The sequence below is a fragment of the Triticum aestivum genome, chromosome 5A (genome assembly GCF_018294505.1).
Source record: "Triticum aestivum cultivar Chinese Spring chromosome 5A, IWGSC CS RefSeq v2.1, whole genome shotgun sequence".
NCBI lineage: Eukaryota > Viridiplantae > Streptophyta > Magnoliopsida > Poales > Poaceae > Triticum > Triticum aestivum.
In genome coordinates this window covers 652,187,121-652,204,252 of record NC_057806.1, presented here as the reverse complement: position 1 = coordinate 652,204,252, position 17,132 = coordinate 652,187,121, and the positions used below count along the sequence as shown (strand labels likewise).

Here is a 17,132-nt window from a genome sequence, read left to right as displayed (position 1 = left end):
CCAGTGGTTGTCTTTGTTGGTGCAATCAAGATTCCAGTTTCGTGAGAGACATGTTCATCAAGGCAATCAGCCAATTAACCCTCAAAAATAAAGGCAATCAGCCAATCATACACGCGCGCGAGCAGACACACACACAGGAGGACCATTCGTCCCAACATTTTCCTTTTTGGATCTACGAGCATTAACCCCTTTAATTATTCCTGACCGTGATGTTATAGCAACGTTCCCTCCCTTCCTAATTATTTACCCTGAAAAGAAAAGACGGAATACCTGCACACTTTCTGAACTGTTCATGAAAGAACAAGACGGACGTAGTATCTTTATGCAATTATTATATAAATGAAAGATAGCAAATCAAATGAGGTTCTGATCAAGCAGTAGTACGTATAATCTGCACCCGTTTGGCAGTGCAGCCTCATCTCACTTTCGATGGGAATTACCACAACGGAGCAAGTCATTTAAACGCATTATTGGGTCAATAATTCGGTGCTGCTCGTTACATCAGTCTCGAGCTCTCTCAACCGCCATATTAACTCCTCGATGGCGGTACGCCATTCCGTGGTGGAAATGCGGACGCCACTGCTGCATGCAGAGAGAAGCAGTACGACTGAAGCTTGTGACCCATTTTCTGAAGCTTGTGAGCCATGAACAGGGCAATCGTGGCCGAAAGCCTGAGCCACGCCCACGACTTTCTCACCGCGCAATAAAACTCCGGAGCAGAGCTACTCTACCATGTGAGGAGCTCAGGAGCAGCGTGGCAGGGCCTCCTATAAAAGTGTTTCCCCTTGCACCACCGCTGCACACTGCACTGCGCCACCACCGTATCCAAAATAGCTCAGCTCAGCGCTGCTCGCCACTGAACTCGGCTGGACTGGTGACACAGTTGTAGAGCACCACGCCATGGCTCCCCTGCTCTTCAAGGACATGAGGAGCCTCTCGTGCTCGTCGCCGGCGTCCACCGCCATATGCCCTAGCCTGGAGCGCCAGCCCATCTTCCGCCCCCAGAAGGCCGGCGCCAGCCCGCTCTTCCAGGTCCCCGCCGAGCCCAGAGCCCACAGGCAGGACGGCAGGAAAGGGCAGCAGCAGCACCACCACCACCGGGCTGGCGTTGCCAATGGCGAGCTCGCCAGCCCGGCCGGGTCGACAAGGTTCCTGCTCAGCGGCTGTGCCGCCGTCGACGAGATCCAGGAGGTCGCCACGGTTGCGGCGGCGCCTCCGGCTGCTGCCCCGGGTGGTGATGTCAGAAGGGAGGAGCCGGCTGCTGCTGATGTGAAGAACACCAACACCAGCACGCAGGAGCAGGTGAGGATACTATGCAGTTCTGTTGTGAATCATTGCTGATTATTTGCCGTACTACTTGGGTTCTGAAGATTTGATCCCACTCGTCTTGATACCTCAATCAAAAGAAAAAGAGAAGAGAGAGGAATATACAGAGTAGGTAGAGATGGTGCAATCATCAGTAATCATATCAGTGTTAGACCCAGAGAGTGGTACTTAATTTTATTCGGCGATTTCATTTGGATATCTGAACTTTAAGCCAAAGATGCGGAAATACAATGATGACAAGTAGTACATGCAGTATCTTTTGTGTGGAATGATTGATTAATTTGTTGTACACGTATTCCAAAACAGATTGATGTGTGCGTATCCGTATGGATTCTACTCTACTTGCAGTTTGCTTCCAGAGCTGCATCTTTGCCTCGTTTGATTCAGAGTGTGGTTGCTCTGAAGCAATTAAGCTCTCTCCTAAATTGGTTTGCCGGTCGTCGTTGCAGGTGGTGGTGCTGAAGGTGTCCCTGCACTGCAAAGCGTGCGCCGGCAAGGTGAAGAAGCACCTCGCCAAGATGGAAGGTAAGTGAGCACCAAGAAACATCTCTGAAACTTTTTCTTCAGAGCACAGTAACCAAGCTGCGTCTGTTTCTGAAGGTGTTCGGACGTTCAGCATCGACTTCGCGGCCAAGAAGGTGACGGTGGTGGGCGACGTGACCCCGCTCGGCGTGCTCGCCAGCGTCTCCAAGGTCAAGAACGCGCAGATCTGGGCGGCGGCGCCGCCGCCGCAGCCCGCCATGGCCGCCTAGCTCGCCGACGAGACCAAGAAGAAGCCTAGGATTCCAACGGGTCCTGGCTCATGGTAGGTAGGGAGCTGTGTGTGTACTACGTGAGCGTGAGCAGCTCGGCACGGACGTCCGTACGCGCGTGGGGGTCACCCACCGGGGCACGCAGGCAGCCGCTGACGAGGGCCAGGCCGGCACGGTGGACCAGCGGCGAGCGGGCGCGCCACTGTGCGTGACACGCGTGCACATGCATGGCGTTCGTCGTGGGGCGCTCCCCAACGGGCAGAAGCTGCCGTGCTGTGGATCTGTGTTCGTGTTGGTGTTCGTCTCGTGATGTGTTTGTTTGGTTGTGTTCGGCGCGTGGTGTTTCTTCTCTTGTCATGAGACTCGGAGCGTGTGTATGGCTCTGTTCGTTTCATCTTCTCTGCTGTAATATATGAGCGTTTCATGTGCAGACGTGCTGCTTTACAAATTGTGGACTTGCGATCTCGAAGTGATGTTTGGCAAACACAACACACAACTTGAAGCTCTTTAGAGCAACTCTAACGCGCCGTTTCATTTTGTCCGCACGCGTCCGTTTGTCTCGCGGCGGATAGAAAAGTCGGCCCAACGCGTCGTCTTAAATGGACGCGCGTCCGTTTTTCGTCCGCCTACTGACCCATTCTCGGCCCAATTTTGAGCCTCATTTGCATCGATGCGAACACAAAACAGACGCGAGCGACGCCCGCCTACTCCTCCCCCTGGCCCGCGAGTCGATGGCACATTAGCCATCCTCTCTCATTCCAACAGCAAACCCTCGCCCGCCTTCTTCTTCTTCGCCGCCGCCACCCATTTTCCGGCGCCTCTGCCAGCTGCCGGTGCCGCAACATCCCCCCTGCCCCCCACGCCGCCACCTCCCACGCCACCGCCACCGCCGTCTTGTCGCCGGGGATCCGAAAGCTTCCCACCCCCACATCCCCGACACAACCGCAACCAAGAAGCCGCCCCGCCAGCTCCTTCATCCTGACACCGGCACGCTCGTCGGACACCGCCAGGGCAGCCAGTTGGTCCGAGGGCGTGACTCCCTTCACTGGTCGGCTCTTTCTCGATGCACGCAAACTGTTCGACAGTTTTGCCAAGGTACAAAATGGACTCTGCCGACGAGTTCTCTTTTTCACAATTTTCTTTGCACTCCGACGATTCCTCGTCCGATGATGAGGAGGAGATCTTGGCTGCCATGTTGGTCCATCACCAGCGATTGTTCCGTGACTCCATTCCGTGACAATATTCAAAAAATAGAAATAAACAACACATTGTCATTTAAAAAATGTGGTTTGAATTTACTACATAAGTTTTGGCAAGGCATACGTATAAATTGCATGATCGAAATATTGTATCTTAATATTTACATGCGTATGTTCCATATCCTTAGTGTGGTAGAAAAATATAGTATTTTGTTTTCTTGACCGCCATCCTACAGGCCTGCTAGGGCCACCTCTAGTTCTTAGGGCCTGTTCTGATCTCCTCCCACTCTAAACTTCTGAAAAATTCGGATCGAAGCAGGGCCGAACGGAATAGCTTCTCGAAGCTGCAATCCAGGAAGCCACGATGGGCTGCAGTTCATTTTTTTGAAGCGACCGATTCCCAGCTTCACGTATTTGTGAATCGGAAGCTGCAGTTATTTACGGCCGGATTGCCACCGCCAAGAAAAACGGTTCGCTCCTCACCTCCAACTCGCTCCATCCCGCAGAAACCCCCTCGCTCACAACTCCCCTTCCCCTCGTTCTCCTCTGCAACCCTAGCGCCGCCATTCCCGCCGCCACGCCCGCAGCCCCCGTCGCCGGCCAAATCGCCCCCTGTGACTACAGATCCGGCCGCCCCAGTCTATTTCCCGCCGGATTCCATCTTCGCCGCCGTTCGATGCGCCTGCTGCAAGGAGCTGCGCCCCCATGTCTCAGAGGAGCTACACCCCGACGCCATTGACGCCCGAGCGACGCTCCCAAGCTAGGAGCTGCACCAGGACGACCACGCCCAGCCCGTTTCTCTCTTTTTTTGGCATGTTTGTGTTGACGCTCAAAATTGGCACAGTCATAAAATTAGCATAGGTTATATCAAGAACAATTCAAACTTATGATTGAAAGTCACCTTGGAATGTCTCTCTTCGAAGATCAAGATGGATATCAAGATAGTCTAAAACGGAGCTCGGACTCAAAAGTTATGACAAGTTCAGAGATGCTCATGTTGACACCAGAGTAAAGAAAGGCATAAAACTCAATCAAGATGGCCTCTGGTGGAATCTGTTTCAACATGAAAGTTATGCGTCTCGTCGAAACGATTGATTTTGATATAAAATCATCTCAATCCGAGTTCGTATGCAAAAGTTAGAGCTATCTGTATGCAGCCCTGTCAAGAGGCGAAATATGACGCGGAAAGCTTGCCGCCGTGAACAGTAACCTTGCCGGGGAAAGCTTGCGGCCGTGAACAGTAACCTTGCCGGGGGAGAGCTTGCCGCCGTGAACAGTAACCTTGCCGGGGGAGAGCTTGCCGCCGTGAACAGTAATCTTGCCGGGAAAGCTTGCCGCCGTGAACAGTAGAAACTGTCAAGGCCAATCCGACCAGATATGGCCTTATTTGGAAAAGTGATCAACATACGGATTGTTGGCCTCGTCGAAGCACACATAATTGATATCTGAACCGTCTCCATCGGAAGTCATATGCAGATTCCACAGCCCACGCAAGGAGCAAGACAGAAGATTGGACCAGATTCAGGCTGAATCCGAGTGGGACCAGAACTAGGATTCTAGGACGTGAATTGATGTAATTTTTTTGTAAGGAAAGCCTAGATAAATCCTTTGCTTGTACGGGAAGTCCAGCCGCCTCTTATATATGTTGGGGGTGACGGCCGATTGAACAACACACAATCGAACAAATCTATCTACATCTTTTACCTTTACTTTTCCTTCTCCCTTGTTCTTGTTCTTCCTCGTTCTTCGTTCGTTCTTCTTCATTGTAAGGCGGCGAACCTCGAGGCCCTAGGGGCGATCAGGTCGACCTAGAGCAGCCCATAGCCGCCGCACGTCCAGACGGGGTCCCTCCCGGGCGCGTGGGGTTTCGGGTCCTCAAAAGCGCCCGCCGGATTGTCTTGCGTACCGCGCTTCCGGCAGGTCTCCTTCGACGTGAGCTGCGGTGCATCACCCCCGGCGTCGAAGGTACACGGTGACGTGTTCGTGTGCGAACACACTTTTTGGCGACTCCGCTGGGGACGAAGCTTTGAACGGTCTCCGGCCCGTTCTTGCTACGAAGAGATCGTCATCTAGGGTTTGCAATCTACAAAGGTAATATGAATACCCAATTCACATATGTAGATGCAAATAATGCGTATGTTGTTGCTAGATCATCTAATGAGCATAATGTATCGGCTAGCCCTAATTTTATCAATCATGCATCTAATTATGTGCAACAGCCGATTCAGAATAATCTTCATGCTTCAACTTCATATAATTTTAGCAACATGCAACATATGTATCCCAACTCCCATGCATCGGCAACCCCACAAATCTATATGCCGATGAACAACATGATGAGTTTGGTTAATCAAGTTGAAACACCCCATGTAGGAACTTTCAACGGCATGCAACATAGTGATTCATCTTTTTATTCATCGGCAACTAATTTGCAACATGTTAATCCAAACATGCCGGTGGATAGGGGAATTGGCCATGCTACTACTAGTTATTCGGCCAATTACCCTCAAACATCGTATGCTACACCTCATGCTACTAATTTTTCGGCACCATACGCAATTGTAGATGTTCATAATTCGGCTCCGCACCTTCATGCTCATTGCCGAATAAGTGAGAATTCTACCACGCAAGTGTCTTTACCTAGTAACGTAGCATATCACGTTGCCCCCGCACAATTACAGAATTTCGGCAACACACCATTGTCGAAAGCGTCTCAAAGTATTGGGGGGCAATCCGATGAAGATTGGGCAGAAATTGGTCGAAAAAAGCTTAAAGATAGCCTAGCTACAATGTTTGCTGAATTTAGACAAGAACAAGCAACCTTGCGAATAAAGAAAGAAAGAGTGGTGATTCGGATAACAAAGTTAATTCGGTTGTTAAAAAAGCCGAATCAAATAGTATGTGTACCGAATTTATTGAAGAAAAAAAGGACGCCAAGGCATTGGAGAGTCATTTAAAAATGGAGCAAAGTATTATTCAAGTATCACAACCATCATACTCTCCCAGCGTGTATGAAGAGGTATGTCTAGCAAGTGATTTGCCTATTTTCAGATTTGGTCACAGCTTTATTGTTGATGCATCTATTAGAAAAAATCTCGTAAGTAATTTTGAAAGACCAATGATGAAGGGTATTTTACTTGTTAGCAATAAAATTGTTACAAAGCATATCGGTCAATACATTGTACCATTCGAAGAGACCGATAGTGACTTATTATTGAAGCCAAAGCTTATCCCATTGCTTTATTTAGAGTTCATATCTAATTGGGTAGCTTTGCTTGCTTCATACTTGCCTTACGCATGGTCTCAATTGAGACATGTGTGTTTTAACTATTTTTATTTCAGAAATATAAAGCCAAGGTTAAATTATTTTGAGAAATCCGATGCTAATATTATATCTTATCCAAAGACATCAGAGATAGAGTGCAAAACACAATGTATAGCCTAATGGGAAGATTCTAAATCTAAACCATTCGCTTGCTTACCTCCAAAGCCGTTCGCACACCAAGATCGGCTAGAAAACAAAATGTATACCTTTGATTCAAACATGTGTGATCAAATCTTCGATTTATTGTTGAAAAATAATTACATTAGAATTCTTGATCACCATGTCAAGCCATCTATCCAAGGACGAATTTATTGTAAGTTGCATGATTCATTCAAGCATAGTATTGAGGATTGCAACATGTTTCGTCAAATAGTTAAATCGGCCATTGATAAAGGACGATTGAAATTTGTTGAGACACCAAAAGATGATGATTCTATTTCAATTGGTCCCGATGGTAAAAGGTTTTTGCATCAGCTGCTTCAAGCCGATTCATTTAAAGAGAAGGTAAAAACTGCAGGTGATGGGATCAAGTTTTCAAGTAAAGAAGTTGTTGAAGAGCATAATGAACATAATCTTGAGGGCGAGAATTCCATCGAAGTTACAATGAAGACACCAAGGACTGGGGGGCAACAAGAAAATCCAAAGATCGGTGCAAGCATAGTCAAAGAAAACAAAAGCCGACGTAAGCACAAAGGTAAAAAGTCGAAATTCACTTTCGCGCAACTATTGGAAAAATATCAGAAGATAAGTGAGGAGAGCAGTGCTTATCGGCCAACTAATGCAAAAGCATCAAGATCACCCCCTAGGCGCAAATCCAAGGATCGATATTGGCAAGAAGAGAATTTGAATGCAACTTATTCATATCCTTATTTTGGGCCACCAATGCCAATGTCGTGGATGCCTCTCTATGCTCATATAGATCCATATCCATCATGGGACAGGTATGATACAAGGGCACATTCTCCATCTTATTTTAGATCATCTCACCAATATTATGCAGCTCCGAGAAGATCAACATTTGAACAATCACGTGTTAAAGACCGCTTCAGTCATAAGAAATTGGTCCAGAGCTCAAGGAAGAAAAAAGAGGTGGTCAAGCAAGTTTACCGTGTTAAAAGAGATGGTCGTAAGAGTGCAACTTCAGATTTGATCTCAAATGAAAAAGAGCCAATTAATGTGTTGACATTGGCTACTAAAGACAATGAGACAAAGCAACCAATTATTGAGAGTCGAAGTGCCAAATCTGAAGAAAACAAGTTGAGAGTGCACAAGGCCAAAAAGGAATTGCCATTGGTCAAAACAGAATCACAGCCGAGATGCACACTCGTCTTATCCTATTGGCAAAAGAGGGAACTACAAAAACTTAGTGCACATGAACTTGAAGAAAGGAACATGGCATGGGTTCCCAAAGGAAGTGCTCAAAATAAGAATTATGTGAAAGCATCCATTACACGACGTGCGGCAAAGATGAAGAAGGAAAAGAGTGAAAACTATGAAGGACCAAGAAGGTTTCAACATCTTCGTTCCACACATTATCCATATTCTTCAACTATGTCATTGATGCCTATGCCATGGAATTCGTCATCAGGTATGATTGGTTACCCTCAATGGACTTATTATAATCCATGGATGCAATATAATTTCTTACATCATGAAAGGGTATTGCCAAATCACTATACATTTGATTAGCTACAAGTTTGTTGCTGATCCAAAGGGCCGAAATACTTGATTTGTCATTTCATTTGTTTATTTCGGCTATATGTGCTTTGAATGAAGTTTACATAGTAATGGACGATATATACTTACCATCCTAAAAAGATGCAGAATGGACGATGGAGTGTTGACATCGTCCTTAGAACCAACATGGTACAAGTTATTTTTCGGCACGCTAGCTATGCCGAAAAACAGGGGGGCATGTGTTGACGCTCAAAATTGGCACAGTCATAAAATTAGCATAGGTTATATCAAGAACAATTCAAACTTATGATTGAAAGTCACCTTGGAATGTCTCTCTTCGAGAAGATCAAGATGGATATCAAGATAGTCTAAAACGGAGCTCGGACTCAAAAGTTATGACAAGTTCAGAGATGCTCATGTTGACACCAGAGTAAAGAAAGGCATAAAACTCAATCAAGATGGCCTCTGGTGGAATCTGTTTCAACATGAAAGTTATGCGTCTCGTCGAAACGATTGATTTTGATATAAAATCATCTCAATCCGAGTTCGTATGCAAAAGTTAGAGCTATCTGTATGCAGCCCTGTCAAGAGGCGAAATATGACGCGGAAAGCTTGCCGCCGTGAACAGTAACCTTGCCGGGGAAAGCTTGCGGCCGTGAACAGTAACCTTGCCGGGGGAGAGCTTGCCGCCGTGAACAGTAACCTTGCCGGGGGAGAGCTTGCCACCGTGAACAGTAACCTTGCTGGGGAAAGCTTGCCACCGTGAACAGTAATCTTGCCGGGAAAGCTTGCCGCCGTGAACAGTAGAAACTGTCGAGGCCAATCCGACCAGATATGGCCTTATTTGGAAAAGTGATCAACATACGGATTGTTGGCCTTGTCGAAGCACACATAATTGATATCTGAACCGTCTCCATCAGAAGTCATATGCAGATTCCACAGCCCACGCAAGGAGCAAGACAGAAGATTGGACCAGATTCGGGCTGAATCCGAGTGGGACCAGAACTAGGATTCTAGGACGTGAATTGATGTAATTTTCTTGTAAGGAAAGCCTAGATAAATCCTTTGCTTGTACGGGAAGTCCAGCCGCCTCTTATATATGTTGGGGGTGACGGCCGATTGAACAACACACAATCGAACAAATCTATCTACATCTTTTACCTTTACTTTTCCTTCTCCCTTGTTCTTCTTCTTCCTCGTTCTTCGTTCGTTCTTCTTCATTGTAAGGCGGCGAACCTCGAGGCCCTAGGGGCGATTAGGTCGACCTAGGGCAGCCCATAGCCGCCGCACGTCCAAACGGGGTCCCTCCCGGGCGCGTGGGGTTTCGGGTCCTGAAAAGCGCCCGCCGGATTGTCTTGCATACCGCGCTTCCGGCAGGTCTCCTTCGACGTGAGCTGCGGTGCATCACTCCCGGCGTCGAAGGTACACGGTGACGTGTTCGTGTGCGAACATTTTGCAGTTTGGCCCGAAATGGACTGCTTCCAGCCGGCCCAAGGTGGCAAGAAGCTGGGCTTCGCCGCCCCAGTTGGGCTGCCAGCTCACCCAGGCGCTGGGGAAAGCTGGCTCGCTCCAGAACAGTTTGCTGCACTCCACGTGAAGTGAGAAGTGAGGCTAGAAGCTGGATATGAGAAGTTTTTGAGAAGCTAGCAAGTCTCCGAACAGGCCCTTAGTCTCTGCCATACTTCGCTTCTGTCCTTCATTGCTCTCGTGCAACATGGGCTTTATCCCTCACCCTCTCTGCTATCTCAAGTGGGTTGTCAGCATGTACTTGTATGACCTCTATTGTTCCCTCCTACAATTCAATACTCCCTTCATTCCATAATGTAGGTGCTTCCTCTAACCCCATGTTTTAACTTTGACCATAAATTTAACTACCAAGACCGATTGCGGCGGGAGCAAAAATTATATCAGTAAACTCGTATTCAAAAATAGTTTTCAATTATATAATTTTTTCTCCCGCCGCACTTGGTCTCGTTGGTTAAATTTATGGTCAAAGTTAGACCTCAGAAAGCGCGGGCACACTATATTTTGGAATGAAGGGGGTATTAGTAGGCATCATCTACAAGGTTAACCTCTCTTCATGATCCAACAATTCTTCTCCTTTCACGGCTTCCTCCCAGATTTCGCTCAAAGATGAACAACAACTCTGACATTAGTTTTTTTACCATTTTTTGTTGAGTAGTGATTGGATGTATAACAACCTGAACATTTATGTGTTTGTTCTATTCTCTAGTCCAATTCTATATATTTTTTACGTAAAAGTTTACGAAGTTTGACTTCTAAAAAAAGTTGTGGGCTATATTTTTGAACGAATAGAGTACAATACTTCATGTAAAAATGTCGCTAATAGACATTCGCCCACTGATGACCCACACGTATAGGGGATCTATCGTAGTCCTTTCGATAAGTAAGAGTGTCGAACCCAACGAGAAGCAGAAGAAAATGACAAGCGGGTTTCAACAAGGTATTCTCTGCAAGCATTGAAATTATCGGTAACAGATAGTTTTATGATAAGATAATTCGTAATGGGTAACAAGTAAATAAAGTAACTAAGGTGCAGCAAGGTGGCCCAATCCTTTTTGTAGCAAAGGACAAGTCTAAACGAACTCTTATATAAAGAAAAGCTCTTCCGAGGACACATGTGAATTGTTGTCAAGCTAGTTTTCATCATACTCATATGATTCACGTTCGTTATTTTGATAATTTGATATATGGGTGGATCGATGCTTGGGTGCTGCCCTTCCTTGGACAAGCCTCCCACTTATGATTAACCCCTCTCGCAAGTATCTGCAACTATGAAAGAAGTATTAAGGTAAACCTAATCATCCTAACAATAGCATGAAACATCTAGATCCAAATCAGCCCCTTACGAAGCAACGCATAAACTAGGGTTTAAGCTTCTGTCACTCTAACAACCCATCGTCTACTTATTACTTCCCAATGCCTTCCCTTAGGCCCAAATAATGGTGAAATGTCATGTAGTCGGCGTTCACATAACACCAGTAGAGGAGAGACAACATACATCTCATCAAAATATCGAATGAATACCGAATTCACATGATTACTTATAACAAGACTTCTCCCATGTCCTCAGAAACAAACGTAACTACACACAAAGCATATTCATAATCATAATCAGAGGAGTATTAATTATCATTAAGGATCTGAAAATATAATCTTCCATCGGATAAACCAACTAGCATCAACTACAAGGAGTAATCAACATTACTAGCAACCCACAGGTATCAATCTGAGGTTTTGGGATAAAGATCGGATACAAGAGATGAACTAGGGTTTGAGAGGAGATGGTGCTGGTGAAGATGTTGATGGAGATTGACCCCCTCTCGATGAGAGGATCGATGGTGATGATGATGACGATGATTTCCCCCTCCCGGAGGGATGTTTCCCCGGCAGAATAGCTCTGCCGGAGCCCTAGATTGGTTCTACCCAGGTTCTGCCTCGAGACGGCGGCACTTTGTCCCAAAAGCTTCCTCTTGATTTTTTTCCAGGTCAGAACACACCATATAGCCAAAGATGGGCACCGGAGGCCTTCCAGGGGGCCCACAAGGTCGGGGGGCGTGCCTAGGGGGGTAGGGCGCGCCCTCCACCCTTGTGGCTGGCTGGTGGTTCCGCTCTGGTACTTTCTTCACCCAATATTTTTTATATATTCCAAAAAAAAGTTCCGTGAAGTTTCGGAACTTTTGGAGTTGTGCAGAATAGGTCTCTATTATTTGCTCCTTTTCCATTCCAGAATTCCAGCTGCCAGCATTCTCCCTCTTCATGTAAACCTTATAAAATAAGAGAGAATAGGGATAAGTATTGTGATATAATGTGTAATAACAACCCATAATGCAATAAATATTATTATAAAAGCATGATGCAAAATGTACACCCCCCTTATAAGAAATTTGTATTGCATTGTATTTTAACTAGAGATGATACCCAGTGCGCTGTGGCGGAACACTACTGATCTGGTTGGAATATATTGTTTTCATGATATTTCGTTGTCTTAAATTTGAATATGAGAGTAAGGACTAAAAATACATATGATTTATTATATTCTATTATTATATAGTTATACATATATATTTATTAAGTAGTACTCCCTCTGTTTGTTTTTATAAGACGTTCAGACAACTTGCTTTGTGTTGTTTTAAATAGTGTCTGAAAGTCTAAAACGTCTTATAAAAATAAACAGAGGTAGTACTTGTCATGCATGTTGAGAGAAGTAAAAGTAGCGGGGTTGAAAGTGGGATGTGTGCATGTTGAGAGAATTAGTATAGGTAGCATTTTCATGCATGCATTCGAAGATAAATAAAAATAATGGAGTTGATGAGATGGCATGTGTGCATCCTAACATAAATATAAGTAGTGAAGATCAACTACTTAAGTATATAGGATAATACACCGGTGGAGGGGTCAAATGGGAAAGTTGTGAATTTAGTTAAACGAAAGCTGAAAGTTTTGAGTTCTTTTCTGTTGGAGCCGACTGAGACCTAGAAGTTGTCCTGGATGCCAAAAGAACTAGTCCTAAAATTCAAAATGCATCATTGTCAAAAGAAAAAAAACAACCAGAGCGTGGGCGTGATACTGATTGTCAGTTTTGAAAGGGGGTAAAAGCATCTCTAACAACCCCGTGAAATACTCCTAGTGACCACCTATTGGGGGGGGGGGGGGGGCTTTCTAAAAAAACTTCCCTAATAACCACTTAATGGGGCTCCCCAACGAGGCTCATGAACATGATCTCGCATTCTTGCTCTATCTTCTTCGAATTCACTTCCTGCGCAAGGACTATCAATTTCTCTTCTTCAATTGTCGCCTCCAACCACCTTGACTCCTTCTCTTGTTTTTTCTTCATCTCCAACTCTTTTTTATTGCTATTATCTCTTTGACTGCCGTCTTGAGCACAACTGCATCTCCTGGTTTCTTTTGCTTATCTTTCTCACCTCTCCTTGATGGCATGTTGACTTTGGTAGTCGCCATTGAGTTGGGAGCAGAATACACTTCATCAACGTCATCAACGGCATCACCATTATTGTCCACTTCTAGAGTTGATGATGGTTTAGCCTTCTTCTTAAGTTGGAATCTCTCATTGTTCCATCTTTCCACTTCTTGTTGTATTGGAGCAAATACCCAACAGAGGATCATGACAAAATGACTAGCCTTTTGGATGCCTATGTTTGTAAAACTCATTCATGTAGTTGAGCTATCAAGTTAAACAAATCAGTAGCAAGTTCGATTCAAACATTTTTTCAGTTCTGTTGGGGCAACCTCAACGACGACATCATCAACGTCATCATGCGGAGTGGACAAAGAAATATCATCTATGCCTACCGATTCGTACATCAAGTTGAGATACGATTGTGGGATACATGTAGAAGTTTGCATCAAAGTTTATGCATATAGCCGCAACAAAACATAAATGAAAAAATATACCTTCCTTGTGCTGTCTCGAACAGCTTGTTCGTGTTGTCCATGTCGAAGTCACCGGCGGCTTCGAACAAGGTGGGGAAGACCAGGTGCTCACGTTGCATGTATTGTGGAGAGTATTGGGAGAGAGCCAGCCAACTCCTCTTCTATACAGGGGAAGTTGGGCTCTTTTTTGCTATCACCCAAAAAATATTGGAAAAATGGGGCGTGTCCAATTCCTTCAATATCAAAAAATTATTGAAGAAATGGGAGCCGTCCGAGATGCTTACAAAAGAACAACGAATGCGAAAATAGTTGTCCCGAATTTATAAGAGAAATAGTCTGACTTGTTCCAGCAACCAACCAGACAGTAACACACCATGTTTTGGAAAAAAAAAGACAGTAACACACCACACTTATGCCATGGACAAAATATCAACACACACGCAAGCTATTTTAAAAGGCAACAACGCATATCAATCAGTACATACACTCACTTATTGGTATTCCCTTCGTGAAGAAATATAAAAACATTTAGGTACAAACGTAAGGATAAGCCCAGGTAGCTAGCCAATCCTGGGAGCTTTCGTGACCTTGTCGTTGGAGTCGACGAACACCCTGACTCGGCCGGTGTTGTAATCCATGGTGACGAAGGAGTCGGCCGGAACGACGTGGACGCTGGCGTCCGGCTTGTGCTCTATGATCTTCTTCTTGGCCTCCTCCGACGACAGGCCCACCACCTCCGGCCACGAATTCTTCTCGGCGCCGACGCCGGCCGTCGCTCCCCCCGATTCCATTGCCTATCTGCAATACAAGAGAACCGGTCATGAGTTACGAACGCTTAAGAGGGACACAGAACGATGGGAGTAGTAAGAGAGGAAGCTGAGATTGCTAACCTGTTAGGCTTGAGTGTTTGACTAGCGAGTGTGCGTATGGTAGATTGGTGGATGCCGATGGTGCGTGCGTAATTGTGCCTTGCGGGTGTTAGTATTTGTAGGCCTGTAGCTGATCCGTGGGAGAAGAGGATGAGGACACAGGTTCTGTTTTCTTAACTTTTGGTAGCTCCGATGGGGCATTGGAGGCAACGGTCTCGACAGTCAACAGATGGCAGCTCGATGCAGTTTGTCTTCGAAAGTTCAGTGCAACACAAGAAGACCGAATTAATTAAGCTACCATTTGGCCGGCTGCCGGCTGGCCACTGAAGACTGTTAGAGCATCTCTAACCGGATCCTTACCCCATCCCATATGTTTGGGCTAACAAGTTCAAATTCAAACACTTTTCATATAAAAAAAAATATCCATTCGGAATCCCAAATCTAGCTCATATGTTTGAGCTGTCTGGCACCCCTCAAACACGGCCCATACGTGGGGCAGATTTTGGGTTGTTCGGACGTGTCCGTCATATCAGATTGACAGGGCTTGCCCACCTCAAATCTGTTAAAATTGACCAAATCAACCAAATTGACAGCCCTCTCCCTCATGTCCGCCCTCCCTTTCTTGCATCCATGTTGTCGCCCTTGCTCCGTGTCAGCATTGCCGACCTCCTCCTCCATCCTAGCCATTGACGCCCACTCCGCCATCTGCCCATCCCATGGAGAATGGCTCCACGGAGCCCGTCGGGGTCACTATTGTTGTGAACAAGGCGGGGACCATTGCCCGAACGAAGTGGTGCACCCGTGAGAAGAGAAGGAAGCTTATGAGAAGGCGGAAAGGAAGTCGTCCAGATGGAGTTAGCAGGGTCAGCTCCGACACCCTCCGCCACGCCCATGCTCAACGCCGTTCCGCCTTCGCATTGGGGGGGGGGGCATCCTAGATGACTTCACACTGGTAGAAGAGGACACCTCCCCCGAGTTGGAGTATGAGTCGCCGCAACTCTAATATTCGCGGACAACGTCAGACATGTGCACCAACTGTTCGACCAAAGTCCGAACCCAATGCATGTTTTTCTTGCCCCATATGCATTTTAGGATGGTAGTTTCATGTGATGCATCTTTATGACTCATTGCTAGTGGACATGATAAATGATGATCAAGAACCCCCAACTTATAAAACGGGTGATACCAATTCCCCTTTTGTATGATGTTGGGCAATAATTGGTGACGGAGCTAAATCCGGCAGATCTCAGGTAGGGGGGGGGGGCTAAATAAGAGTATAGAGACTATAGTAACGAGGACACGAGTTTTTACCCATGCTCGGGCTCTCTTCCGAGAGAAAACCTTACGTCTTGCTTGAGTTTTATTAATTTTGGATGGAGAACAAAGTACAAATGATCTACCCTGTGATTGTTGTGTATCTCACGAGCCCTACCCCTCGGTTTGTACCATCTAGGGTTACCTCCAAGGTGGCTAATTACAAACAGAACAAGCTGTATTTAATCCCTAACATCTTGGAGTATACAACAAGTCTTCAGGGAACCTTCCTTTCATATGCCATGGGCTACTTGTCACGTCCATTGGTGAACCAACATAGGGTTCCTCAACCCGGCCCACCAGGTCAGGAGATGATGTGATGAGAGACCCACAGTTCGAGAAACCGTCAATTGCCTCTGAACTGGCCTCAAGTTTGGATGCACCTTGGTTTCTCTGAGTTTTTCTTCTTCTTGGATCATCGATCTTGAAACTGGTTCAATGAATCCATCTTTCGAAGCCAAGCCCTGGTTATCGGATTAGATCTGAGGCACTCAAATCCATCAAGGTCGCTGACGGGTATCTTGTCATTTGGCATTGCACCATAAGTTATAAATTCTCTGGCGCGGTCCTTCCTTAACCACAAAGTATTCCCGTGCCCAGGTCACGTAATGCCCTGTTCTGGCTCTCATAGCACGGACCTGCCTCGTCCATGGTCCCACTTGACCGTGCGGCGCTCTTGACTTGACGATCAACATGACGTGGAAACATGGGCCGAGGGGCCACCATTGTCCCGTCCTATCAAAAAAGAGATCATGTATATCGATACGCACGATGACCAACATCCACCTCTTGATCTTTGCACACAGTTAACATAAAAATCACGGGGAATGGTGGCATCAGTGGAGATGGTGCCGCCCTCTAGCCAGTGCCAGGCAGTGATGAAGCCTTCCTCTTATTTATTCCTTGTCTTGGCCCTTCTTCTATGGTGGAAATGGTCTTGCTGGAGAAATGGAGGTGTGAATGCTTGGATTGATTCGAGAGTTCCGGTAGCTAGGGTTGGATGCGTATATATAGGCAGCCTCCACGGATCTCCTTTGTAGATCCTCCACGTACCCCTCATCAAAGGGTTGTAGAGGAGTCTAATCCTATCCCAATACCTTCCTTGGTAGCCAAGGAACTCGTAGGAACAAACCAAGATGAAATCGGTGATTAATTGCAGAAGTTATGGATAATTTTGCAGCCCTAGGAGGCTGGTACGAGTGTTGGTACAACCTGGCATGACCATATCACATGTTGTTTTCTCTTTTGGAGTCTA

At 46.1% G+C, this 17,132-nt stretch overlaps 2 protein-coding genes across 2 annotated transcripts; one reads left to right on the top strand and one right to left on the bottom strand.

Moving 5' to 3' along the window:
- The first annotated feature begins 678 nt into the window (after positions 1-678).
- Positions 679-2,508, top strand: LOC123105648 (protein SODIUM POTASSIUM ROOT DEFECTIVE 2). The gene is made up of 3 exons (XM_044527751.1): positions 679-1,302; positions 1,776-1,851; positions 1,927-2,508. Exons 1-3 carry the CDS (start codon positions 901-903, stop codon positions 2,076-2,078), a joined length of 630 nt encoding a protein of 209 aa, XP_044383686.1. The 5' UTR covers positions 679-900; the 3' UTR covers positions 2,079-2,508.
- Positions 2,509-13,990: 11,482 nt separating this feature from the next.
- On the bottom strand, positions 13,991-15,268 carry LOC123108202 (subtilisin-chymotrypsin inhibitor-2B). The gene is made up of 2 exons (XM_044530033.1): positions 15,116-15,268; positions 13,991-14,488 (listed from the first exon to the last, which is right to left on the bottom strand). Exons 1-2 carry the CDS (start codon positions 15,266-15,268, stop codon positions 14,255-14,257), a joined length of 387 nt encoding a protein of 128 aa, XP_044385968.1. The 3' UTR covers positions 13,991-14,254.
- Between the last annotated feature and the right edge of the window lie 1,864 nt (positions 15,269-17,132).